The sequence below is a fragment of the Lepisosteus oculatus genome, chromosome 4, assembly GCF_040954835.1.
Source record: "Lepisosteus oculatus isolate fLepOcu1 chromosome 4, fLepOcu1.hap2, whole genome shotgun sequence".
NCBI classification, from domain to species: Eukaryota; Metazoa; Chordata; class Actinopteri; order Semionotiformes; family Lepisosteidae; genus Lepisosteus; species Lepisosteus oculatus.
Genome location: NC_090699.1, coordinates 26389222 through 26414231, shown reverse-complemented (window position 1 = coordinate 26414231; position 25010 = coordinate 26389222). Strand labels below are relative to the sequence as shown.

Below are 25010 nucleotides of genomic sequence, written 5' to 3'. Positions count from 1 at the left end.
TAATTTTTAATATTGTATTTTAAATATAACCACCCTTATTTTATTGACTCTTTATCTGTTCTTGTTTCCCTGCTTCTAAGCTCTGCCTCATTTCATAGCTTGTTTTTTTCTAAAATTATAAACTCTAATTAAAGTATACATTGAAAGATACCATATTATGGTCTCAATTTCCCAGTGGTTCTATCATATCTGTTCCCTTAATTATAGGCTGGTTGTTTGAAAAGATTAGGTCAATAAGAGAGTCATGCCAAGTAGGTTCCTTTACAAACTGGGTTAGGAAGCAATCATTAATCATTTCAAGTAATCTCCATTTCAGCTCCTGTATTCCGCATCACAATATCCCACTTTTTTCTGATGTTCTAAAGTGTCCACACACTTACTTGCAGGATGTTTTTGTGTATCTACTTACCATCACCTCTTCAGTCCTGTGTGCTTTTCTGAAAAAGTGTGTTCCTCTTAGTTTTATTTATACCCCCCATCACCATGTAACTGTTTCAGTTAATTATATAATGACATAGTTTCCATTTGGGCAGTAATCTCAACTTCTGTTTTATTTCCTATGCTTTCAGCATTAGATATGGACCGATCAATGTTTTGTGAGGCCCATACGAATCGCCGATTTTCTGTCAGCAGGATCGGCCAATAACGATGCGAGCCGGGGTGGGGGGTGGTTGGTGTGTTATTATCCAGCCAAAGACACAAAAGATGGTATAAGCTAAAATTGTTTTATTACATGTAAGACAACGATTGTTGCAACCAACTCACATGAAGTAACAAGCTGCGGTCTAACATTTCTTTTATCTAATGAAGATGACCGAAAGCCATAATCTGAAAAGTATTTCTGACCGGGAATGGCATAGCACGGCTCTAGGTGAGATATCAAGCGGCAGAATCCTACATCTTCAACAACATAAAATGGTTGGTTATCTAACACAATAAATTATATAATTTTGGTTGTGATTCCTTTTGCTTTTGGGCTATTGCTTCTGTACATTTGGTATCTGTCAAATGTCGCCTGCACTGACGGTTGTCTTAATGTCAGTGTAGCATTATCTGTCTTTGCTAGCTCTTATAGTTTCGGCTGCTCACTGTATTCAGTCGGGAGAAGTGCTCTTAAGTGTCGTATCAGGTTAGTTGTATAAAAAATCTGTGTGTTGCTCCACCCACGTCAGACATGTTACTTTTACAAACATTGCAAATAGCATTGGCTTGATCTGGATCAGATATTTAAAAAAACTGCCAGATGGATGACGTTTTCATTCCAAGGCACACAGCGAAATTGTGGCTCAAATATTTTGTGCCATAGATCGTCTCTCAGTATCGGCCAAGTAAAAGGAACTTATTTACATATTTTGAACGGATATCGAACGATTTCGATCTTTAGCCGATTGATCCTTCCACCCCTATTCAGCATTGATGTATAAGCCTTTAAGAACGGATGAGTATTTTGTTTTCTTCCTGTTGTCTAGGACTTCTCTGAATCTACCAGAACAGGCTTGTTATAAGTTTCCTGTCCCACAGTTTCCCAGTTTAAATTATCCTCAACTGCTCTAGACATGCATGTCTCCAGTACGTTGGAACCTATCTAGTTTAAGTGCAACTTGTCCTGCTTGTATGGTACCTTGAACCCCCAATGCACCATAAACCTAAAACCCTCTTCTCTGCACCAGTTGTTGAACTCCTTGTTAAATCTCCATTCTTTCTCTCACTACCCTGGGCTTGCACACGACACCAGTAGAACACCTAAAAACACCACTGTTGACATTCTGCTCATAAACATAAAGGCATAAATTTTAAATTTGTCTTGCAAAAAAGTCACTTTGCCTTTTCTTGTATTTGTCCAACATGGACCATGACAAGTGGATTCAACCCGGCTCTGGCCAGGAGCCTGGTCACTTGAGTGCAACCTGGGCACCAGGAACCATAAAGTATGAGACTCCCTGTCTCTCATGCACAATACACTGTTTATACGTATAATAAATGAGTCCCCCCCATTGTCACTAGCTCCATCTTACTAAAAGGAGAGGGATCTTGGGGACCCTGGGGTTCAGCAGTCCTCCCAGTTTCCTCAAGGCTGTCAGTACACAGATTCATGTCCAGTAAGACTGGGAAGCAATTGGTCACAGCAAGCCCTGGGGCTGCCACCCCTCTGTGGTCCCGACACCCTCCAATCTCTTTCTTTCTGGTCTGAAGACTCCTGCCCTCCAGCTCGTGATTTGCACACAGTCTCCCTATAGGGTATGTCAGCTACTTACTGTAACTCCATGAAATCTGAATTGTGCAGTATGTCAACAGGCTGATTCTCAAGTCCACAGAACTTGAACTCAACATGCACACAACTAGTTGACCGTGTTCACATATGAACTCTCCCTGGACCACTCCATCCTGAAAACCAATCATCCTGCAAACCACACACTGCAGTGGCCTCATATGGGTTTTGCTTTTTGTCAGTTAATTAAAAAACCTTAAACTCCTATGTCAAATTACTATCTTTATTAACACAGTTAAAAGTAAATAAAATAGGTTCAGGTTTAGTTGACATTTTCTACCATTTCTTAAATTTTATATGTGGAGATGAAGAAAAACACAAGTGAACAATTAGAAAAATTAAATTTCTTTTAATTAAGAATTTCATGCAGATCTGCTAGTGTGTTCTATGTATTATATTATTGTGTACACCAGACAGCAGTGAGAAAGGATAGCTACAGATAGGCTAGCTATGTTCATATTGTACAAACCACATTAATTAAAATAAAGAAACCTGTGCCTTTCACATCAGCTTCTAAATGTAATATGGTAGTTAAAGCCTTCCATTTATCTGTTACCCTGTTACAGTAAAACATGAACTTCTGACTGCCTACCTGCTTTGTGCAAAACTGTTGCTCCTGAGGAGGCACAACACCCAAGAAGAATGACGCTGGGAGAAAAAAACCTAGGGAAAAAGTAATGGGTCTTGGGTCATATAAAGGTGACCAGACACAAGTTCCAGGAGAAATAGCAAATTTATTTTTGACCCAATTTCAGAAAATCACAAAACTACGCAAAATAAATTAAATTTTAGGCCTGTTCCTCTCCTGTTTGTGCTGCACAAATGTGTGACTTGCACAGAAGTACTTGTTTTACTATTAATGTTGAAGCAGCTACAATCTATATTGGACAGAGAAGCAAAAGCAATCTAAGATAAGGTGATTAAACAGTTGCTTCTTGTGTTACTAATATGCAAGAAATGTAATTAGCCTACATTATTAGTTAAATGACAAGAACAGGAATCTGGCTGAGTTTCCACAACAGATGTGTGATGTAATAATAAAGATGGGTATTCACAAGGCTTCCCTTATTGAAGCATGTGTAAAAGGGAAGTATGATTTTGACCTTCATAATTGGAATTGACAGCACAGCGATTTTCAAGTAAGGACAATTTGCCATAAAACACATTTATGTCCACCGAATTGTTCACTAATAGCTTCATTTAAGGTTAAGCTGTTAGTATTCCTGCACACTGCAGTGCCTGATTGTTCCCTGCTGTTGTACTATTAAAATAGTAAAGTGTTATAGATATCTGTTTCAGACATTGGTATTGGTTTAGTTAGTAGCATTTACAAAAAAAAAGTTAATCTCTGGCTATTTTCATTACAGTCTGGTAAGCCTGCCAGACCTGCTCAGCGAAGTAGTTTAAATCAAGTCCATAGTTTTATGGCTGGCTCCCAAAATCTGTCCATCTTCCTTTACTGACGATATTGCAGTCTTTTAACCGTAAGCAAGAGGATCCTTTGTAACACGCTATATATGCCTGTCAGACCTTGCTTCATTTAAATTGAAGCCAGGCTCTTATTCTATGCAGCTAAAAGTGATCAATTTTACTTTATCTTGACCCTTTTAATAGGCAAGGCATATTGTCTTTACTGCCTCTCACTACCATGAAATACAGAGCTTACTTAAGTACTGAATTGCCTCTATACAAAACAGACACTCAGCTACTTGGTTATACAATTGCACATCATCCGGGCAGTGCCGATTGGGTTGTTGTAGAACTGTACAACAGTTTTTATGTAGCCAGAATGGAGAAATCCAATCAATATCAGTTTGCTGAATCATGAGTCTTAACTTTGGAAACAATGCACACAGGCCTATTCCTGGAATACAACATCAAAACTGAAGAAGTGCCTCTAAGTATATTCTTTACCCTTCTTTATATCCAGTCCTGGCAAATCCCCTATAGATAAAATGAAGCTGTTGTAGTAGCTCAAAATGAAGAGCTCTGAAATACTTGAGACCGATAATGAATAGATTAATATGAACTCCAGCAAGCTCTTAAAGTCAATCAGGCTGAAAAAGGGTGATTAGGCAATGCACACTGATCTCCCACCAAACAGTGAACCACTAAAGTCATACTAATGAAATGAAAAATTAGCCACACTGATTATTTACGCTTGCTCTGTCTAATTATAGTTTGAAAACGAGATCATCACCAAGCTGGATCACGAAGTGGAAGGAGGCAGAGGGGACGAACAATACAAAGTTCTTTTCCAGAAAATGTAAGTGGTGATTAATTGCTGGGATTATGCCAGAATCCAGAAACGTAAGATAATAATTATTGCAATACAGTATTTTCTGTGCTCTTAATTTAAAAAAAGAATTGAAACGTGCTCTTAAAAAAGAATTGAAACATGTTAATGACTCCAAAGGGTTTTTTACAAAACAGTATGTTTTGTCTTAGCCTTTTCTCTAGGTTTTGTTTTGCTCTTTTTGATAATCTATATTGAAATAACAATGATATTTACCACTTTTGCCCAGCCTCCTGGAGCACTGCCGGAAACACAAGTATCTCGCCAAGAGCGGAGAAAATTTCGTCACGCTGGTCGTCAGGCTCCTGGAAAGGCTGCTGGACTACAGAACTATTATGCATGATGAGAACAAAGAGAACCGTATGAGTTGCACTGTCAATGTGCTGGTGAGTTCAGGAGCCCATGGGCTGTGTCCCAATAACCGTGCAAATGTCCTGCTACAGTATGTTTAATTACTAGTAATAATAGCAGTTATAATAATGCATGTTTAAAGTAATTCTTCCCATTGGGATGTCACTGTGCTTTGCGGGCCCTTGATGAGGGTATCTTAATACCTGTGTATCATTGTACAGAAATCCTTTTGGGTTGGGTAAGTAAAGGGAAGAGGACTGGTTTCATTTCTGAAGCTCAAGCTGCCTCAACGAGTCTTACTGTATAAAACCTCAGGTCTGTAGCACTATGAAGAAGTTCCATGAAAGTACATAGTCAGTGGCATCAGTAAACCCAGGAATGGAAAATGCCTTAAATGCCTTCATCTACGCAATTGGAATATAGCCCTCAAAAGCTATTTTCAGTGTTGGGTACTATTCTGTTCCAACAGAAAAATACATAAAAAATCTGTTTTTAACCTGCCACAGATATATAGATTTTTGAAGATTTGTAAATTGTAACCAGAATGCTTGTCAGAGCAGCAATCCAGAGCTATCTTTGTGTGACTAATCAAGTTGTCACATCACCGTTCTAGAGCTAGCTTTGCGTAACTAATGAAACTGTCACTCCATGATTCTAGAACTAACACTCTGGAACCAGTTAAGCTGTTTGTGGGTTATAAAGTAGTCTGCTGCAGTACCATGCCACATAAATACAATTCATGATGTTTTATTTCATTAATCTTCAAGTGTAATGTTTATCTACATTTGTTTGTTGTAAACTTACTTAAATTAGTTCCTGCTTATTAATAGCATCTTATTATATTTGGGGGAAAAAAGCAACTTACAAGGGCTCTACTCCTGTTTATGGAAGGACTAACAGTTAATGTTTCAATGAAAAGATGGTTTATTCTTCTACATTTATATACACTCATAGAAGGGGTACTTCAAAGAGCCTAACTACAGTTCAGTTCACCAACTGTAAGGCATTATTAAAATGTTATTTATCCGATAGTTGTATCAACCAGTTAATGACTAAGCTTTTTTAGTGATAAAATTATTTGTTTCTAAAACATTTTAATTGTTTCAGAACTTCTACAAGGAAATAGAGAGGGAGGAAATGTATATAAGGTAAGTAATTAAGTGTTTTTCATAATGTCTGATTTTTTTGCTTTGTGTAATTATACTTTTATTCTTAATATCATCCTCACTGTGGAGTGGCAGGTGGCCAGACTGTTAGCTAGCATTCTGAAGTGCTCTCAGCTAATATAGTTTACACGACAAAATATTCAATAAGTGCTGTTTATTGAATTCACCCCATCCTCACATTTTGAATCTCTACTGAAGTGTTATTATTGTCAAAATCCTGTTAGTGTATGTGGATTTTACTAAAAAATTCACAAAGGTGCACCCCTCCCCGCAAGTCCATCTGTACTCCTCACACTTTGAGAACCTCTGCTTTAGGCCGCAGGAAATGGTTGCTGTGTTTTTCTTTTATAAAAGGTTTGATGAAAGATTCTTCGTATGTTACTGGAGTGTTTGCTAAAGCTTTGATTCTTCACAAGGAGACAAATGGATCCCTGCTTTCCAAAGAAAATCTGCATAGTTTACATACATTAACATTTGAAAGGGACTGAATGATGTGGTGATAAAGATCTATTACAGGCCGAAAAAGAAAAAAAAATGATTAAAATGTTTTTAAAAACTGGGTTGTCATTTGGTTTTGATTGTCATTGACTACAGTAGGACCTTGCTATTCATATATTTTGTTCTTATGAGACGCAAATAAAAAAAATATAGGAAAGGAGGTTTCAATTTCCCCGTTTAGGCAAAATACAGTTTATGAGTTTTTTTTACTTTCTTCTGTTACACATTGTTGATGTAATAAAAGAAGTAATCTCATAAATATATTATTATGATCTTATCATTTTTAATGTGTTTTTTCAAATAAAAGTGTTAGTATTAAAAAAGACAGTACAGTATGTAAAATCCGGAAAATTCATTGCATTAAACATAACATTAAATGGAGGAGTGTCTAGGATTAGCAGATCAAATTCCTGAAGCTAAAATAGCATACATCTTCATGCACAAAACAGTTGTTAATACAGTCAATGAATACTAATGCAGTCACCCTTTTATTAGCTTTCGAGTACGCACGCAGCGATTCTTATTTTTACCTTTCAAGGCACAGGAGTTAAAGGCTTGTTAAATCAGTACAGGCCTGACCTTGCTGCTTTATAAGACATTTGAACAAAGCAGCAGAGAGACTGCTGGTTCTTTAAACCCTGGTGCCATCCTTTCGTGCTTGGAAATGAGTTTTGTCAAAGTTAAAATCTTGTTAAATGGTTATATCCCTTCTCTTCTGTGAGTTTCCATGGGTACTCTGGAAACATTCAGCTTAGCTTTTATGATCTGCTTATCCTAATTTCCTATAGTTATTATTACATTATAAAGGCTAAACCACATTTGAAAATTTTCAAACCAACCTCTTTTGGCCCTCAATTCTCCTTTGTCTACACAGTCTTGTAGTCACAGCAAGCCTTAACCAACCCTGAATACTGTGTTTTTTGTCCACAACTGGTAATACAAAGTTGACTGAAAATAAACTGCAAAGCAACAAAATGCAAACTTGTCCTCCAGGTTGTAAAAAATATCTAACCTGCTTTATATACACCTTTTAAAATGAATGATTTATGGGTTGCAAATTATAGTCCTATGAACTTCATTGAGAACAATTTAATTCTTACCTCAGTTTGTATAAATACTCATATACAAATATTTTAATAATAAGATTAAATCTAATTATATAGAAGTGTACATTGTATTGTAGTGTAACTGTACTTAAAATAGTTCTGCCTGCATAATAATCAGTGGTTTTGAGGACAAAATGTAGAAGTGTGTCACATAATACCTATAGTTCAGGGGATTGTATAGTATTATTTTGAAATTCAACTATGGTGTTAAGAGTTATTCACCATCAGAACCACAGCCTTTAGTGAAGGCAATCTTGTCTCTGGATTTGCTTTATATCTCTGATAAAGATTGGATTTGATTTTAATTAAATACCTGGAGCTCTGAATCACCCTTAATACGGGCTGAAAAATGTCCTGTTCTCATTTGCATTACTCTTAATTTTCTTTTATTTCATACAAGCATGTGCTTAAAAGCTTTGCTCAAAATTGAAAGGTGTTCTCTGACAAGAAAAAAAGAAAACTAGCAAGGCAGCATTTTGTTTGCTTTTTGGATTTCTCATCTGCAGTACTCAAGTGTTATATTCCTTTTTCAGCTCCTGACATTTATAAATTAACTTTTCTTTATTGCATTCAGGTATCTTTACAAGCTCTGCGACCTTCACAAAGAGTGTGATAACTACACAGAAGCAGCCTACACATTGCTACTTCATGCCAAGCTTCTGAAGGTATTAGAAATGATAGAATCTTATTAAACGCAAATATAGACATGGAGGCTACATCTGAATTATAAAAGGGAGTCTGTGTGGGAAGGATAAGATTATTTTTTTCATTTTAAAAAGCCACTGTGGTTATGTGTACTGTATGTATGTTTGTGTGTGTGCCATATAGGTTACTAATTTGTCAAGGAAATGTTTTACATTTTAATAAAATGTGTGTATTTGAAAGCTTTAAGCATTGGTAACAAAGAGTATAAATCCTGTCTTGGTACCACTAAAAAAATTTGTTGCTACTATCATTTAATACAATTGCAAATATTAAATACATGTCCTTTTGGTTGAGGTTGGAACTGCAGTAGTCTATTCTCATTCTTAAACTGTATTTTTTTTTTCAAAACTCATGATATAGTGTTGGTCAATCTCACCTCCCTTTCTGCCTCCTCTGAAACAGTCAAAGGGTGGTGTGAGTTCTGTGAGCCAAGTGACATGAAAAATTGAATTAGAACACAGACTGTCAGCACACTGCATACTGATTGGTTGATAAGTGTTCCAGAACCCATAATAAAGTGTCTTTGTGAAGCAGAGATGGTATTAAGACCTGCAGGAAGCAGCTAACATGTTGAGTAAATGATTTCCTGTTAGTTCCAGCAGTCTTGGTCCCTAGCTTTCTCTGAATTAAGACAATGCTTATTGTATTGTAAGTCGACTTTTGTTAAAACTTCAACATTGGAGTTCCTTCCTAGTCCAAAACTATAGTGTCCTAGGTGTTTATTTTCATTTGCCTATTATCTCACAAGCTAAACTGGGTTCACAGCTGCTAATTGGCTTAGACTAATGTAGTGATAGTTTCACATAGACAGTGAGTATACCACTGGCCATCTAGCTGGCGAAAGCTTTTTGGTCAATGAAGCATCTTCTGAAAGTGGCCTTGAGATTTATGACTCTACTGGTAAAAGTCTTTTACTAGCAACAGAAACCTTTTGTATCGACAATGATGATTCTTGATTCACACAATGAATGCTTCTAAAACATCTTTTTTAGAAATTCTCATTTTGCCTTGGAAATGTGTTAGAAGCTTTCCAGATTTTCATTGTTGGGGATGTGTATATGAGGTTTTTTTTTACCATATTTCAGTTTTAGTAAACAGTAAAGCTGCAGGCTGTCTGATCTTGCTTTGCATACTGTAATTTCCAGTAGTACTTTACTGCCTTGGTATTTTGGAACAACATGATTTGTCAATTATCTTGCTGTGAAAATGAAGCTAGACTGACAGGCCTTTTAAAGAGTTTCTTGCAGCAGTTAATAAATTTGATGGTAATTGTGATAGTGCTGCTCTTTGTGTGTACCTCTGTAAAAGCTGATAATTTGAATCGAATGTTTCATCCCTGTCAGGGTCTCTCTGTAGATGGTAGAGGCAATTTGCTGTGCTAGAAAGATGGAAGCTGCTGCTTAATATCCCTGTGTGCTTTTATAGCAACCTATCATGTAGCGTGGAAACACAGAAGTGTGGTTTTTAAGTGAAAAAGACTGCTGGCGTGTTCATATTATCTGGTTCAGGAACCACTAAAAATTGGCTTGCTTGTTTTAAGGGGGGTTTCTACCACTAATCTGATGTCTTATTACCCAGCATGTATAGTACAGTACTATACGTCAAGCATTAACTTTTGCTCCAGCACAGCATTGTTTCTCCTCCTTTAAGTTATGGTCATTTCCCTAAAGGGTCTGAAACTAATATATCCATGAGACAATAAATCAGATTTGGCTTGCTCCAAAGAATGAAATCATTGCTTTCCGGAAGATTATTAGTCTGAAAACGAATTATGAATTTCCAGCCACTGCCTGACTGCTTTATTTCTTTTGCACCATATCTGTCTTTATTTGCACCGGCTGTGAAGTCATGTATGGTTGTGTGAAAGTGGGTTGTCTGAGTGTGTAGCATGACTCTGCTTTGCAGGGTGCTGTTTGCAGGCAGATGGCGTGCGGTGCAGTATAGTGCACGCTGATGTGTTATTTATTGTGTCTTTGCAGTGGTCTGAGGAAGCTTGTGCCGCTCATCTTACTCAGCGGGATGGCTACCAGGCAGCAACTCAAGGACAACTGAAGGATCAACTCTACCAAGAAATTATCAATTACTTTGACAAGGGCAAGGTGAGGTGGGCAGAGTAGGGGAGGGGCATGTTTTAAAAAACAGACACTTCCCAGGCTTCTTTGCATTAAAATACCTCCATGCTTTTCAGTGAAATTCATTCCTAATGTGACGGGGCCCAGTGAGCCTGATGAGTGTAGATAACACATTGGGAAGTGCTACTTTTTACTTGCACATGGCATTGTGTCTCTGTAGCCTTCAGTGCCTCCCGAGGACCATGTTTTCATCTTGCACAAGGCAGAGAATGCAAATCTCCCTACATTCCAGATATTAGCTTACTCGAATTTCTGAAGTCGTCTGAAATTCTTGTCTATGTGGAAGATAGGTATTGCTCTAGTAGTGTTAATTAACAAGTAGGCAAGTTCCTAGGAAGAACAGTCTTAGAGCGCCAGACTTGTTAAAATCATGTGTCCAATTGCAGTGTTTTTAATAAGAGAACTGTTGAGGAGCTGGTAAGCACAGAATAATGTTCTGGTGGCTTTATCTTTGAAGTGGTGCCGGGAGTTGCAAAGGAGTTCTACTGATCATGCTGGTGGGGGGCAGAGGCATGTATTTGTCTTCTCAGTGCCATTCCTTGACATTGAGTCAGCCCATCTATTGCCTGGTTGTGTAGAGGTTTCCCCTGTGCTAATTTAACCTGCAGACGTATTGCAGCATGAATTGATATCCTGGGTGTGTGCTTGTAGGTAGCTGTGATAATCACTTTGTGAAGTGTGTAAGGGGATAAGTAAAATTCTCTCTGCTGTGCTGTCTGATGGACATAAGCTAGAAAAACAACACAAAAGCGGTAACTTGAAAGTGATCCCAACCAAGTCCAGCGATTTTTACAGAACCTCAGGCTCTGATGTGGTGTCATTAACTCCATGAGATTTCTTGAAGAGTCTGTTTTAAGTTGGTCTGAAAGATAAATTGTTTCAGAATATACTCAGATATTTTGTGAGCAAGCCTTTCCAGAGGGATTAATAGGTTCCTTACTGCAGCCTATGTGCATTAGTTAATATTCACAATTTATATAATCCATGTGTTTATTGCCCAGTTCACCCCCTATCACAACAAGCCTACTGAAAACAAGGGTGAATTCTGACATACATTTGCTTCTTCTTTGGAATCATGTGAAATATTTAATGAACAAGCTGTATTACAGTCACACAAGCTGTACCAATAGAACTCCTGTCTTGTAAATGACACAGGTGCGTATTTTATTCTACCAGAGCGCTTTATGTTCTAGGTAATTTCCCATCCTAGGTTCCAATATTAAACTTTTTTACCGTAAGCATTGTCACAAGGACTTGGAAACATTTTTGTCTTGTAGTTGATATTTTGTCCTGAAATAACCTTCTTTAAATAGACCAGTCTCTGCTTGTTATGCACAAATACCTAAGTAAATAATGCCACTGAACTCTATCGCACATAAATAAAAATAAATTAAACATTTTACAATTTGCAGAATTTTTCAAGCGAATGTGTCCTCAGCATGATTCATTGAGCCTGTCCAAGACCCAAGGGAAAGGGTGCACAATCTCTACAGCATTGATCCAGAAATCAATGATCTCGCTGCTGTTCTTCCAACATTCTTATTTTTGCAGTCTCTTGACAAAACTAATAAATCTGTTATGACCACATCTTTAAAAGGAAAACTTTGTCGATTCCGTACCCTTGTTCACTGTCTATTAATAGAAGTGTTTAAATGCTTAACTGTGTAATATGCACAGATATGAAAGCTTAAAATGTGTATTTTACATGGAACGGATCTATGCCCTGCACACTGTGCACAAGACAGACTGTGCAGATCACTTTTTTAATTTCTCATGATGAAAACTAATGATGGCAATGATATTTTAAGAGGTCTGACACGGAGAGGAGAGGATGCTTACAGCTAAAATGCTTTGCTGGAATAATTATTTGCTTCAGTGCCAAAATTGCCATTTCTAAATGGCATCTAAATGTCTGTAAAAGTGCAATGCAAGGAATTAATCTGTTACCAAAAATAGGAGGAATAAATCACTTCACTGGAAGTCAATATTCAGTAAAGTTGAAGTGTTTGGAACAGAAGCTTGATTCTGTGTGTATGTTACATTCAGTAAAATTTCAATGTCTTCTGGATAGAGTAGTAATGGTAAAAATGATATTGCCAACAGTATTAATAAAATGTATTTACGATTATTGAAGATGTAAAAAAAAACGTCCTAAGTAATCATTTAAATGAGAGGAGTCCATTCAGTCAGTCTTGTTCAGTTAGTTACTAGTAGCTGGCATATGTTATATATAACTGTTGTCTCCTTTTTGTGTGTTAATTAGATGTGGGAAGAGGCCATAATTTTGGGGAAAGAACTTGCAGAGCAATATGAAAATGAAATGTTTGACTACGAGCAGCTAAGTGCATTATTGGTAAGTAATAGTCAGTCTTCATAGTATTATTCATAGTATTTTTAGTTAAAACATCTATTTTAATTAAGAGTGATTTAAGACTTCAGTATTCACACACAAGGAAAACATAAGCATTTGGAACTTAAGCAGATACGGTAATAAAATGTGAGATGGATTCATATGTTAGAGTGGAATATGATATTTGTGGATTTGTGGATTTGTGGACAGACGACTACTGGATAGCTTATAAAACATGGTTTGAATTACTTTTGTATATGTATATAATATTACATACTGTTTATAAATATGTATTAATACAAAATCCAGTAACAGACAAAATACATGATATATTGACAATTCATTGCACATAAAGCTCAACAATTCAGCATCTCTTTTAAAGACAAAGAGTTGTTCTGAAAAACATTTTTGAATGGCTTCATAGGCCATTTGTGCTTATGAGAATCTGATTTAATACAGTGATGTTTTTTGTCTATCCTTAAGAGTAGGCTCACAGATATAACCTGAAGGCTTTAAAGACATTTATGATCATTATCCATTTGTGGCTTCTTCATATATATCATATATTCATATATATATAAATAGTTATAGTTTTAAAAGACATAGATATTATTTACTTTGCATTTAACACCATTTTTGAGTAGGATGTTAAGCAGTTACATGTACTGTGCAGAAAGGTATGTATCTGTCCAGAAGAGGTTTGGATGTAGTAAAAATAGCAGTAACAGATAAAATGTCAATTGTCATAACTGGATCATGTATTGAACCTTCACTAAATTGTAAAATGTTCTGTTGCATCCACAGAGAAAACAGGCACAGTTCTATGAGAGCATTGTGAAAGTTATCAGACCCAAGCCTGATTACTTTGCTGTTGGATACTATGGACAAGGATTTCCTTCCTTCCTGCGGGTAAGGTCAAGGTCACATCTCATTCCTCTCACTCTAAACAGGCTCCGCACCCGAGGAAGAAGAATTTCGCCTACGATGGTGATCTGAATTCAGTATAGGCACAAACTCTATAAACACATTAGTAAATATCAAAGAGCCTGACATTTGTTTTACTAACCAGCTTTGGAAAATGAAAATATTTTAATGCTAGATCCTTTCCTGGGGCTTTTCAGGATATCCATCCATCCATCCATATCTTAACCGCTACTTCCAATTCAGGGTCACAGGTGGGCCAGAGCCTATCCCAGCAAGCAACAGGTACAAGGCAGGGAAGACCCTGAATCCATTCCAGGGCAGATGCACAGACACACGCACAACTAACTCTTAGGATCAACTTTTCCAGAAGCCAGTTAACCTACCAGTATGTTTTTGGACTGTGGGAAGAAACTGAATACCCCAGAGGAAACCTATGTGAACACAGGGAGAACATACAAATTTCACACAGATAACACCCCAGGTCTGGAATTGAGGCCAGGACCTCAAGCGCTTCAAGGCAGCAGTGCTAACGACTGCACCATTGTGCCTCCCCTTTTCAAGGCATACTGCAAATTACAGAGAGAAACGTTTCTTCTTCTCTGAACCTAAAACAGAAGGATCATTTGCTGTTAAAGACCAGGGAAATGTTGGATTTACAGTTTAGTGTATTGCAAAATAAGTGTTATACAGAAAACTTACAATGTATCAGCTTTCAACTCACTTACAGCACAGTTTTTTTAATAAGCCATTTCATAATTACAAATGTATTCGGCAGTACTTAAAATGGATTGATGTTGTATATACTGTACACTCAAAAATATTCTGACCTTCTGTATCAATGTAATGTGTTTGAGAGTAGTGAAGCAGTATTTATTTACCTTACATGTCTGCCTGAAATTAAGCCTAGAGACTTAATGATGGTAGAAATGTTGATTTGCAATGAGTTGTCGTGAGTGAGGAACACTGCAGATGTATAGGGTGTTGTTTTTCAGATATCAGGATAGTAGATCATGCCCAGCAGCTATGCAGGCCATGCAATGCTGCTTTATTGAATGGCGCCAATGAGTCCTTCAAATACCCCTCCTGGACAAGAACAGATTCTAGTCGATTATCATTCGATGGACTTGCATGCTAATGTAGAATCTATAAAAGAGCTGTTTTGACATTGTGAGTGATAAAAGCACATACTCGTAACCTGAGCGTGTCTGTTTCCAGTCTGTTTTGACTATTAACAAGACCTCTAAAGATGATACCATCACACATTCTCTGTCTTCGCTCACTAGGAGAGCTAGCTTTATTCTGAGTGGAGCAGTAAGAAATTTACTCAGCATTTAGATGGGTAGACAAACCATTGGAAGTTCAATCTATGGAGTGGTTTATTGGTTTTTGATTATGAAAAAAGCTTGATTGTATATATTTTTTTTAATAGTTGGTGTATTTAAAAGCTAGATCATGGGTATCACAGTTATCATATTTCATCAGTTATTTTTCATTGCACATTGAAAATGCTTTTGTAGATATTACGTACTGACATTTTTGCTCATACATGTATCTAAAATAGATTAGGTTTTTTTTTAGTTCCTACTACATTAACGGTATGTCTGGTGTGTCAGAGGTCCATACGATGACTCCTTGGTTGATTCAATTTCAAATGTATTAATTTGACAATTCATTAGGCTGTCTTCTCGATCATTGCATGTGCAACGATCTGAAAAGGCCATTCTGGAGCTCTACGTCTTCTAGTAACAATTTTTGAATCAAAGTCTAATCATTTGCAGGCAGGAAACAATATTTAAAATCAGTTCAGCTGCTGTCCCCTTGTGCACTTCACTGAATTAGGATGATGACTTGCAAATGAAAAAGGTGGCTGTGATGTAAATTATGTGTATGTGTACTGTGTATATATACATTATGTGCATTTTTGTGTATAAATTTGTGTGTTGGAATTCCTTCATGTTGGCCAAAGTTAGTTTAAGTTTTCTACAGGCTTATAAATCAAGAGTATAACGTTGTGGGTATGCTGCCATTTCTTTGGAAGTTATGGTTTCTAAAAATTTGAAGTTTTTACTAAGGTATTATGTACTGGAGTTCTCTGAAAGGTGTTTGTCTTCATATGCTCAAAGCAGTGGTGCAACTAAATACTGTACAGCATTTTTGACACCAAAGTCTAAGGGTGGAGTAGGACGCCAGTAGGAAATAAAATTATTTCTTCAGAAAAAGAGGCATGAAGAGAGGAATAACAGATATTTCAAATATTCATTGATAAATATAGTGAACAAAAGTGATGTTAACGGAATTTCTCTAGGAATGTAGCCTTCCTGTGATGTGGGGAAGTCTGCCTTTGCTTTCTGCGGACTGACGCGTTTTAAAAATAGTCATCTGTTACAGGGGGTCTGTGGTTTAAAAAGACTGCTGGAATATATTCTTGTCTAGGTTTAAGAGGTGTGATCAAATTAGCTTTGATACATGTGTCTCACTCCGATATGACTGTGCATTTCTAGCTCCAGGCAAAGTTACTTTAATAAGACATACTCATTCCATTAATTTGTGTGTAGAAAGATTATATGGTCTTTTTGTAAGTCAACATACAGCTGTCCATTTTCTTTCTTTCTTCCTAATATTTTTCCCACTTTTTGGTTCTATTGTGTATTTCACGTGTGCTGTTGTGTAGCAATTTGGGTTTCTTGAAAAACACTCATAAATAAAATTATACTATTCAATGACCAGTTACAAAAGGTGTAATTGCATAAAGTCAAAATAATATTTTCAGTCTTTTGTATTTTTAATTAATTATAATTTATTCATTTGCAAAGATGCTGTATACATGCCTTTTCATACCTCATAAACTAAACAGCTATTAAAATATGAAAAGTAAAGGTGGAGTACGATGATTGTATTTACAAACTGAGTTGATTTCTATGACATTTAGTTCAAACATATTTTGTTATATGCTACTGTATACAGTATATCATTATATACTATAACATCTTTTAGCATTTTATGTGAGATATTTATGTTGAAACATACTGTAGCAAAATTCTACATGGAATACTAGGGTTTTATTAAATCTACAGGTTCAGTTTGCTTTGTAGGATAAAATAATGATAGTGTGGATAGTGGCTTTTCTTTTTAGAAAGGAGTTACAGCTCAAACTCCTGACCAATAATCCTTAACAAATCTCTCAGTAAGGTATTAACAGTTCATCTGTTTGAAGGGGAAATTAAATTGATCCGAAAAGTGTAATACATTTTTGTAATGTTTAATTCCTGATTTCCATTAGCTTACAGTAGAATTGCCAAAATAAATCATGTGCCCAAATACTGTACGGTCTTAGGAAGGTCTAAATTATGACATTAAGGGCTCAGCTGAAATAGATGATATATATTACATTAATGTAACATAGTCATTAAATGTACTTTTGTGATAATAGGGAGGAAAAAACCTTTACTGAACTCACCAGCTCACCAACTCTTTTTTATTTACACTTTATGTGCTGTATTTCAATGCATACAACACCAGTCAGATGGTTACTGATGCAGTAATTTATTTGAGAATCCCTTTTGCTCTGTTTTTAGTGCATGAATGCTAAAAATATCATATTGAACTTATGACCAGACTTACATACTTTTGCTATGTTTTTGCTGATCTTGGGGGTATGTTTTTTTTTTCCATTTGATTTCTAATATTAGTACTGAGAATACTATTACTATTTCTAAAAAATAGAATTTGTAGGAGGAAAAAGTTCTAGTTGTATGAAAAATGCAATCAATTTTTGTTGAAGAGCACAGAGCAATCTTTTTGCAGCAGCCACTCACTGCTGTTGTTTTATTCTTCAAATAAAAAATCGCCACAGGCCAAGTTAGATTTATTTAGCCTAGTTCCTTCCATTAAAAGGCTTTGCAGTGACTAAGTTTTAGTATGATTATCACAATTTAAAACTCTGACCTCCTACTTTTTCCTGTCATCTTTTCAGGGGCTTCGCAATTCAATCTACATCTCATACACCACTTAAAAAATGTGTATTTAAAACATATTAAATACGAAGCTGTATTTAAAAAATAATATTGGACTGAAATTAAAGTGAAAATCAAAACTTATCATTAATACTCTCTCTGAAACTGAATACCTGTCAACAGAAGCAAAATAAAATAAACACACACCCAAAAATCTCCAAAAGAAACTCCTTTTGTTTTCTGTTTGAGCTTTTAAAATTTTATTTTCATTTTGCAAGTTGTTTATCAGATTCAATTTCTGATACAGAGCAGAGCTGTCGAAATGATATGGCTTTTAAAGATAAAAGAAAAGTTAATTTTTGATGTTATCTTATATGATAAACCTTGTTTTTGTAGTTTACACCTCTTAGACAGGGACTGAATGAACATGGCAACTTTGGCAGATTGAACATACTCAACATATTGATTTATTTCTGTATCAGTTTTAATTTGAATGCCTTTTAGGACCCATGTACCTCTTCTGTCGTAAAATAGACCCTGAAAAAGAGAAATTGGATCTGTGAGATATGTGATCATTTTACTGCACCTCCACCATTAAGAAGGCTCCTGGGAATTTATAAGACATCAAGGCATATCTTTCATACAGTAAACTTGCAAGATTCCTGGTATATATTGTCAATGCAGGGTATGGTATTTATTGGTACAATCAATTACTGAAGTGAGAACTAGAGAAAGCAATAGGAAGCAAGGTTGTATCTCCAGAATGTGATATTGAATATGAAACCTTTTGCTTCATATTTACTTTGTTATTAGTAGTGTCTCACCTTACTCATAAAATATGGAAAATAGCTTATGTCAGTTGCATTATTTATTTTTTTCCAATGTCAGTGGTGGCAAGAAAAGGTAGGAGGAAAGAACATAGCACTACTTTTGAATTCATGTGGGCATCTGATATCCAATGATAGTTTTTGCTTCTTTGTTTAATAAACAGCATTTTCATTCACAGTGTGAGGCAGAAACAATGTTTCTCACTGTTTAGTTCAAATGGACCAAAAAATGTAAGATTGCAATTAAGATTGAATTCTGTCAATAAATAAATGCCAAGCTGGCAGTACTTCATTTTACTAAAGCTTTCAAAGTTTAATTTAACATCTCTGTCATACTTCTGACTTAAGTCTAGAAGTGGGTAATATACTTAATAAAGCCTAAGGAGTCACTACCATTTGATTCAGTCTTTCTCTCTAGTCTCTGTTTTATAACATCAACCTTGGAAACTGGGATCTGTTTTCTATAATGAGGTGTGTGTTTAATGAGGAGCATTTTATCAGGAAATACTGTACTGTGGAACGAAGCCTGAGCATCATTCTGTCACAGAGTGATGGTAATAAAACAGAAAGCTTTTTTAATGAGAGGTGAGTATATTTGGTTTTCTGTGCAGTTGGGCTCATTTATTAATACTGGTTGGTCTTGTATACACTGTTGGGTTTGCTTGTAATTTACTCATCTATCTGAAATAGCAGCCAAGTAATTGTGCATTCTAATAATGAGAATATGATTGCTTCATGAAACGATCTGCTTCAGCTTTGTACTCTGGTTTGGTCTTAAGAAAATATAAAGAACCCAATTATGCCACACGCATGCGACTAATAAACCAGGGTTTGTCGACAAAAAGGGATCTCAAGGTCGTTTCAGTTGCCTGTCAGTGCTGCTTTGCATTCAGCTCATTTCAGAACAGCATTGTGAGAGGTTTCAAGTACTGGTTCTGTACAGCTTTAGATAAAAGTACAAGCATAAAATAGCAATCATTGGCATAAATTGTTGTTTCATGATAATCCCTAAAAGAAAACTGCAAGAGAAATTTCTTTGTTGAAACTTCCCGTGAATACAATGAAACAGTAGATTGAGTGTGTAAGAGATAGGAATTGGCAACTAATCTTATTATTATTAGTATTACATGCAATGCCCTCCAAAAGTATTAGGACAGTGAATTCTAAACTGTTTTTTTTACTTTGAATAATAATAAGAAGAAAAATGATTATGTTGATGTTGTATCGATAATATTTATTGTAAAATTAAAATTAAAATATAACAGGTGAGTATTTTTGTATTAATCCAGTTCAGTTTTACTCTCTTGGGTCAATTAAATACATTTCTAATATTTAACCTCTTTATTTTAAATGAGAAAAAGTTTAGGGACAATTGTTTGTTGTTGGGTATTTAAGTATTTATAAAAGACCTGTGAATACCTCATCAGCGTGTCTCACTGTGATTATAGTGTTTATTGTCTGTAGTCAAAAGTCAAAATGAATAATAATTAATACTAATAATGATTAATGAAAGTCTTTTGAAGCCTTTCATAGCACAGAAAGTCATTAAAAAATCTGCAGTTGATGACAGAAAAATTATAAGAGCTGTCAAGATAAGCCCTAAAACAACTGTCAGTGAAATCACTAATAACTTCCAGAACTTGCAGGGGTGAAAGTATCACAATTTACAGTTCACAGAAGATTGAGACAGCAGAATTATAAAGCGTACACCACGAGATGTAAATTTCTCATCAAAACCAAGAACAGAAAAGACAGATTTACTCTGAAGTACAACGGGAGTTTTGACACCAGCTTTTATGGATAGATAAGACCTTTACCAGAGTGATGGACAAGTTAGTGTGGATGAAGAAAAGAACTCAAACTGGGTATGCATGTTACATGCTGAAGGAAACATTGATACCAGAGCATCCTACGAACAGGCAAGACCTCAGTGTGACTGCACCAGAGCATCTGACATAATACAAAGAGTCTATTGAGCTCAGTGAGTCACAGGCTTAATGCAGTTATTGCCTCAAAGAGATGATCAACCAAATACTGACATTTACACCGTGAAAATTATAGTGAATGTGTCAAGTACTTATGGTCCCGTGAAATCACCGAGTTGAACACAAAGTATGTTATTGTTCTAATATGATCCAATGTATGCATTGCCAAAAATAAAACATGCTGTATTCATCATTTTCTAATGTAATTTAATCATTTAATCTTCATGATCAAAAACACAATATTGGTTGACTGTAAAACAGTAGTAAGAGTTTTAACTTTGCTTCCCCAAATAATTTGGAAGCACTTGTATTTAGATTATCTTTAAGAAATTTAACTTGTTGTTCTCGAACTGTGCTCTCAGTTTTGTAGCCATCTTTCAGAAATGGGTTCTTTTATTGAAGAAAGCTTTTAAAATAAATATGCTTGATTAGCTCACTGGAAACCTGCTTTATTTACCTAAATTCTACAAAAGAAAAACTATTGTGAAAGATTTAATGTGCTAGTCCCCTTTCGTAGTACTTACAAAAATATTTTTGCAGAAAAAAAACATTGTCCAGGATGTCTCTCCACATTCATTTTTTAAGTACAGCCACCACTGTACTTAAAATTAGGCAGTGGAGGCAGAGATGGTGATGGAGATTTTGAAAAATAAAACATTGGAAATAGAAAGGTAAAATGGAAAGCAATTACCTCAAACAGGAGAGAGAAATGTTCCTAAAGCTGTCAGTGGGGGTGACATTACCTTCCATATTCAAGTTGATGTGATCGCTTTTCTGAAAAAAAAATATTTTCTGTATAACAATTCTCATTTTTGTATCCCAATAAATGTAATTTTTGAAACATTTCAGTGGAATAGTAGCCATGGGCAAAAACGATGTTTACTGCACCATAGGTCTTGAAATTAAGTACTTGCCAGCTTGAAGAACAATGGTCTGATGTCTTCCTCTACTCTGTCATCATTCATATTATGGTGATTACAGTAAGATAAGTTCTTCAGAGGAGACATTTCAAGGTAGAAATTCAAGCTTTTATCAACTCCTTTTACCCTCTTGTCGCCAATTTGGTCTAATGCACAAAGCAGTGCTTGGCATGTAATTTTGGACAAAGGAAATGTCACCCATTGGTGGCTGTTTAACACCTGCTGACCTCTCTTCTTCAGTTTTGACAACATTTGCTGAGTTTCAGTATAAGATGTCCTTATTAAGCTGAACCTCCATTGATCCCATCCCATCCCACTAAAACATTGTAAAAGTGCATCTTCCTGTAGGACTCCTATGGCTTTATTCATAACCTTGATTACTATTATTTAATTAATAAAATGTCCTAAGTAATTGTTCCAGAATGTAAACAGTTTGTGTGCTTTTTTATTTTTATTGGGTATAGAAGTATGAGGGATTGGCCTCTATTTCCATTAGAATTAGTAAAGAGTATTTCCATATCTTAATTTGCGGTTGTTGAAGTTGATGTTTTTCATAAGTCATAATTACATCATATAATTACATCATCTAATTATGATGAAACTGAAACTCTATACATATTCATACAGCTTTTAGTAAAGTTGGACAGGTGTAGTTTAACATTTGTTCTTGTTGTCAGTGTCACAATTTTAATTTTGTAGTATGTGCTGCTAAAAAGAAGAGGGTTTATTTTTGTATCCGTAGCTTACAGTTAAAATCCATTTGGAGTGGATTCAGTCAGCCAATTTAGTTAAATGCCAATGTTATTTGGAAGTCTGAAATGACCCCAGTTCTCAGTGGCAAATATATGGAAAGAATCCAAGAGCTTGCTGTCAAATTAATTCTAGGCCCTTGATATGCAGATTATGATAATGCATTTATACCACTTTTGCTAGATTCATTGGCAACCAGAATTTTTATTTCGTTTTTGCATTTTTAATTTAAAAGATACATGCAAGTATAAAGGCAAGAAGGCAGAAGGCATGTAGCCTTCAGGTTATGTAGTCTGTGTATTATTCTGGTGCCCTCTGACTCTTCTGTGTTGTACATGCCTTGTAAATAAACACGTTCCTTCGTTCTTGTCTTTTTAATCATCTTCCACTCCAATCAATTTTTGTTTGAGTGACTATACAGTTTTGTCAATCTGATTAAAACAATTAATCCAATGGATTTCATGTACATAACAGATAATAAGACTTGAAAAGTGCAAGCATTAAACCAATGTGTTAGTAACAGATTTTAACATTACCAGCTTGCAGTACAGGCCACATAGTGACAGTAGGTAAATATTGCACTTAGTGGGTCATCTTCATTTACCTGGATATCTCCTTTTGCCTACAGTCAGTATATTGCCGTTAGAATGTTACCTGCTAACTTTAGAGTTATTCAGCCAAACACTTGTTATATTGAACTTGTTTGTGTTAGCACAAGCACACGATGACCTAGCACAAAAAGAATAGCTGCATCCTGTGAGGTGCTAGTCTGAAGGAGGTTTAGGTGTTGATGAAATCAGCCAAGTCAATTCACTTGGCCCAGCTGTTCCCAAGACAGAAACAGTCTGAATCTTCAGCAATAAAGAAGAAAAAAGGGTCATTCAGATGTTTCTGTTTAAGCAAACAAATTGATTGGCAAAGTGTTTTTTGCTTAAGAGTAATTTGTAATGCATTAGGATAAAAGAGTGCAGTGTTGGTCAGGCATTATGCAAAAAGTCTATTTTGTCTTATTGTAACTACATTGTCATTCCTACCAAGTCTGAACTTAATAGGCAAAAATTACTTCGTGCCACCTCTGGCACCTATGGTTAAATATGCAATAGATCATCTCCTGTGTTTTACACCTAAATAACAAATGTTTGCAAACAGCTAAACATCATATTCAAAGGCTTGCCCATCCCCATCTACAGCACTTCAGTCTACCTCAAAGTGAAGCTTGACCGCCTCTACAGTTTCCACTGATGTATAGTATCCATAGCTGTCTGCCAGAGTCAACTTGCTACCAATATTTTGTGTGTTGGGTTCAGAGTTCACAACCCTTCACTCCTCCACATTCAAACTTTTATCTTCCTGTGCAGCACAATGTGCATCCACCTGAGGTAGAAATGCCCACTCATAAACAAAGGATGATATACTGTACATAATTCAGCTCTGCCAAATTCATCTACGACTGTCTAAAACCCACACTTACACACAACATTCCTATCCTCACTGACATCCCATCACTACAGGCGTGAAGCTGCCACCAGACAATCCACATTCAAGGTGGTCACACAGAAAACATATCCACTGCATCACAACCTCCCGGAATCCCTACAGTCATCATATAACAGTTCAACAACAAATGGACAAAAGCCCAACCAGCCAGAAGACTGCAGCTAATGGTGCCAAGCTCAATCCCCCTCATTACATGTGCTGAGCCATCTAAGGAGTGATGTTGGCTGAATTGCCAAAGAACTGGTGTTCGGAGTCTGAGAGCCGGCATGTACTCCTGGAACCTTGCCAATGCAGGAGAGCTGCAGACAGCACTCCATCTTGTAGAAGACTACTCCATTCACCACTTTGAGAGCAGTTTAAACACAATCATACACCTCACCCCTCAGGCCAAGGAATGGTTTGCCAGTTGAACTACATCGGAAATTAAACCAGATTTTTTTTTAGAAGGGCAGTTAGTTGAGTGGCGTGCATTGTGCCTAACGGGTGATAACCCTCTGTGGGAGTAGAATGTGAACTAAAGGTAAGTCTGAAACAGGCTTTTTGTATTTTGTAGGCTTTTTTAAACCTGCAAACCTTTCAATCATTTGTTGAATGGTGTGAACAAAATTGTGGTGTTAATTGGCCAAACAGTGCTTGAACAGAAGCAGTTCACGTATTTGACAGCATTTCTTGAAGCAGTTGATCTGATGGGGGTGGGGAAATTATTGCAATGTGTATTTGAATTGTGAGAACAAAACTGAGATCATGCAGCCATCTTGGTATACAGAGGAACAGCAGATGTTAATTATGTTTGCTAGAATGATACCACATATGTAGTTAATTGGTCAAATGAACTTTTATACCAGAAGAGTTATAACTGTAGATTGACAGCAAAGAAAACTGGGCATCCATTTTGGAGTTCACAAGAAGACTATTTTCACATATCCTGTTGATATGATAGTATGCACACTGAGCGTCAAAGAAATATTATAACCCTATCTAGGCTCACATATTTTTAGAAATATATGTATTTTGCATATGTATTGATTGCATGTTTTCTGTATTTGATTAGTTAATTATTCTTGACAGACTGTGATACACACAAGTGACTTTGACTGTTGTGAAATTACTAAATTACCTAATTAGTGAGAGAGTTGATTCTGTAGGGCACAGGCTATGAGGTGATTGAACCTAATGAAATCTGACTGGTGTCAAGTGAAACAGTTTAAATGCTTTATCTGTAGCAGTATACTGTACTTAGCTTGTATAAGGTTGTTTGGCTGCTCAGTTCTTAAAAATCAC

General features: G+C 36.1%; 1 protein-coding gene across 4 annotated transcripts in view; it reads left to right on the top strand.

The window, feature by feature from the left end:
• Positions 1-25010, top strand: part of dock1 (dedicator of cytokinesis 1) — a 292059-nt gene that overhangs the window by 234178 nt on the left and 32871 nt on the right. For all 4 annotated transcript variants that reach the window (XM_015346833.2, XM_015346832.2, XM_015346831.2 and 1 more), the window contains exons 34-40: positions 4450-4535; positions 4795-4951; positions 6024-6064; positions 8261-8351; positions 10371-10490; positions 12787-12876; positions 13678-13782. In XM_015346833.2, coding sequence (XP_015202319.1) covers positions 4450-4535; positions 4795-4951; positions 6024-6064; positions 8261-8351; positions 10371-10490; positions 12787-12876; positions 13678-13782 — 690 coding nt within the window. The remainder of the gene's footprint in view (positions 1-4449; positions 4536-4794; positions 4952-6023; positions 6065-8260; positions 8352-10370; positions 10491-12786; positions 12877-13677; positions 13783-25010) is intronic.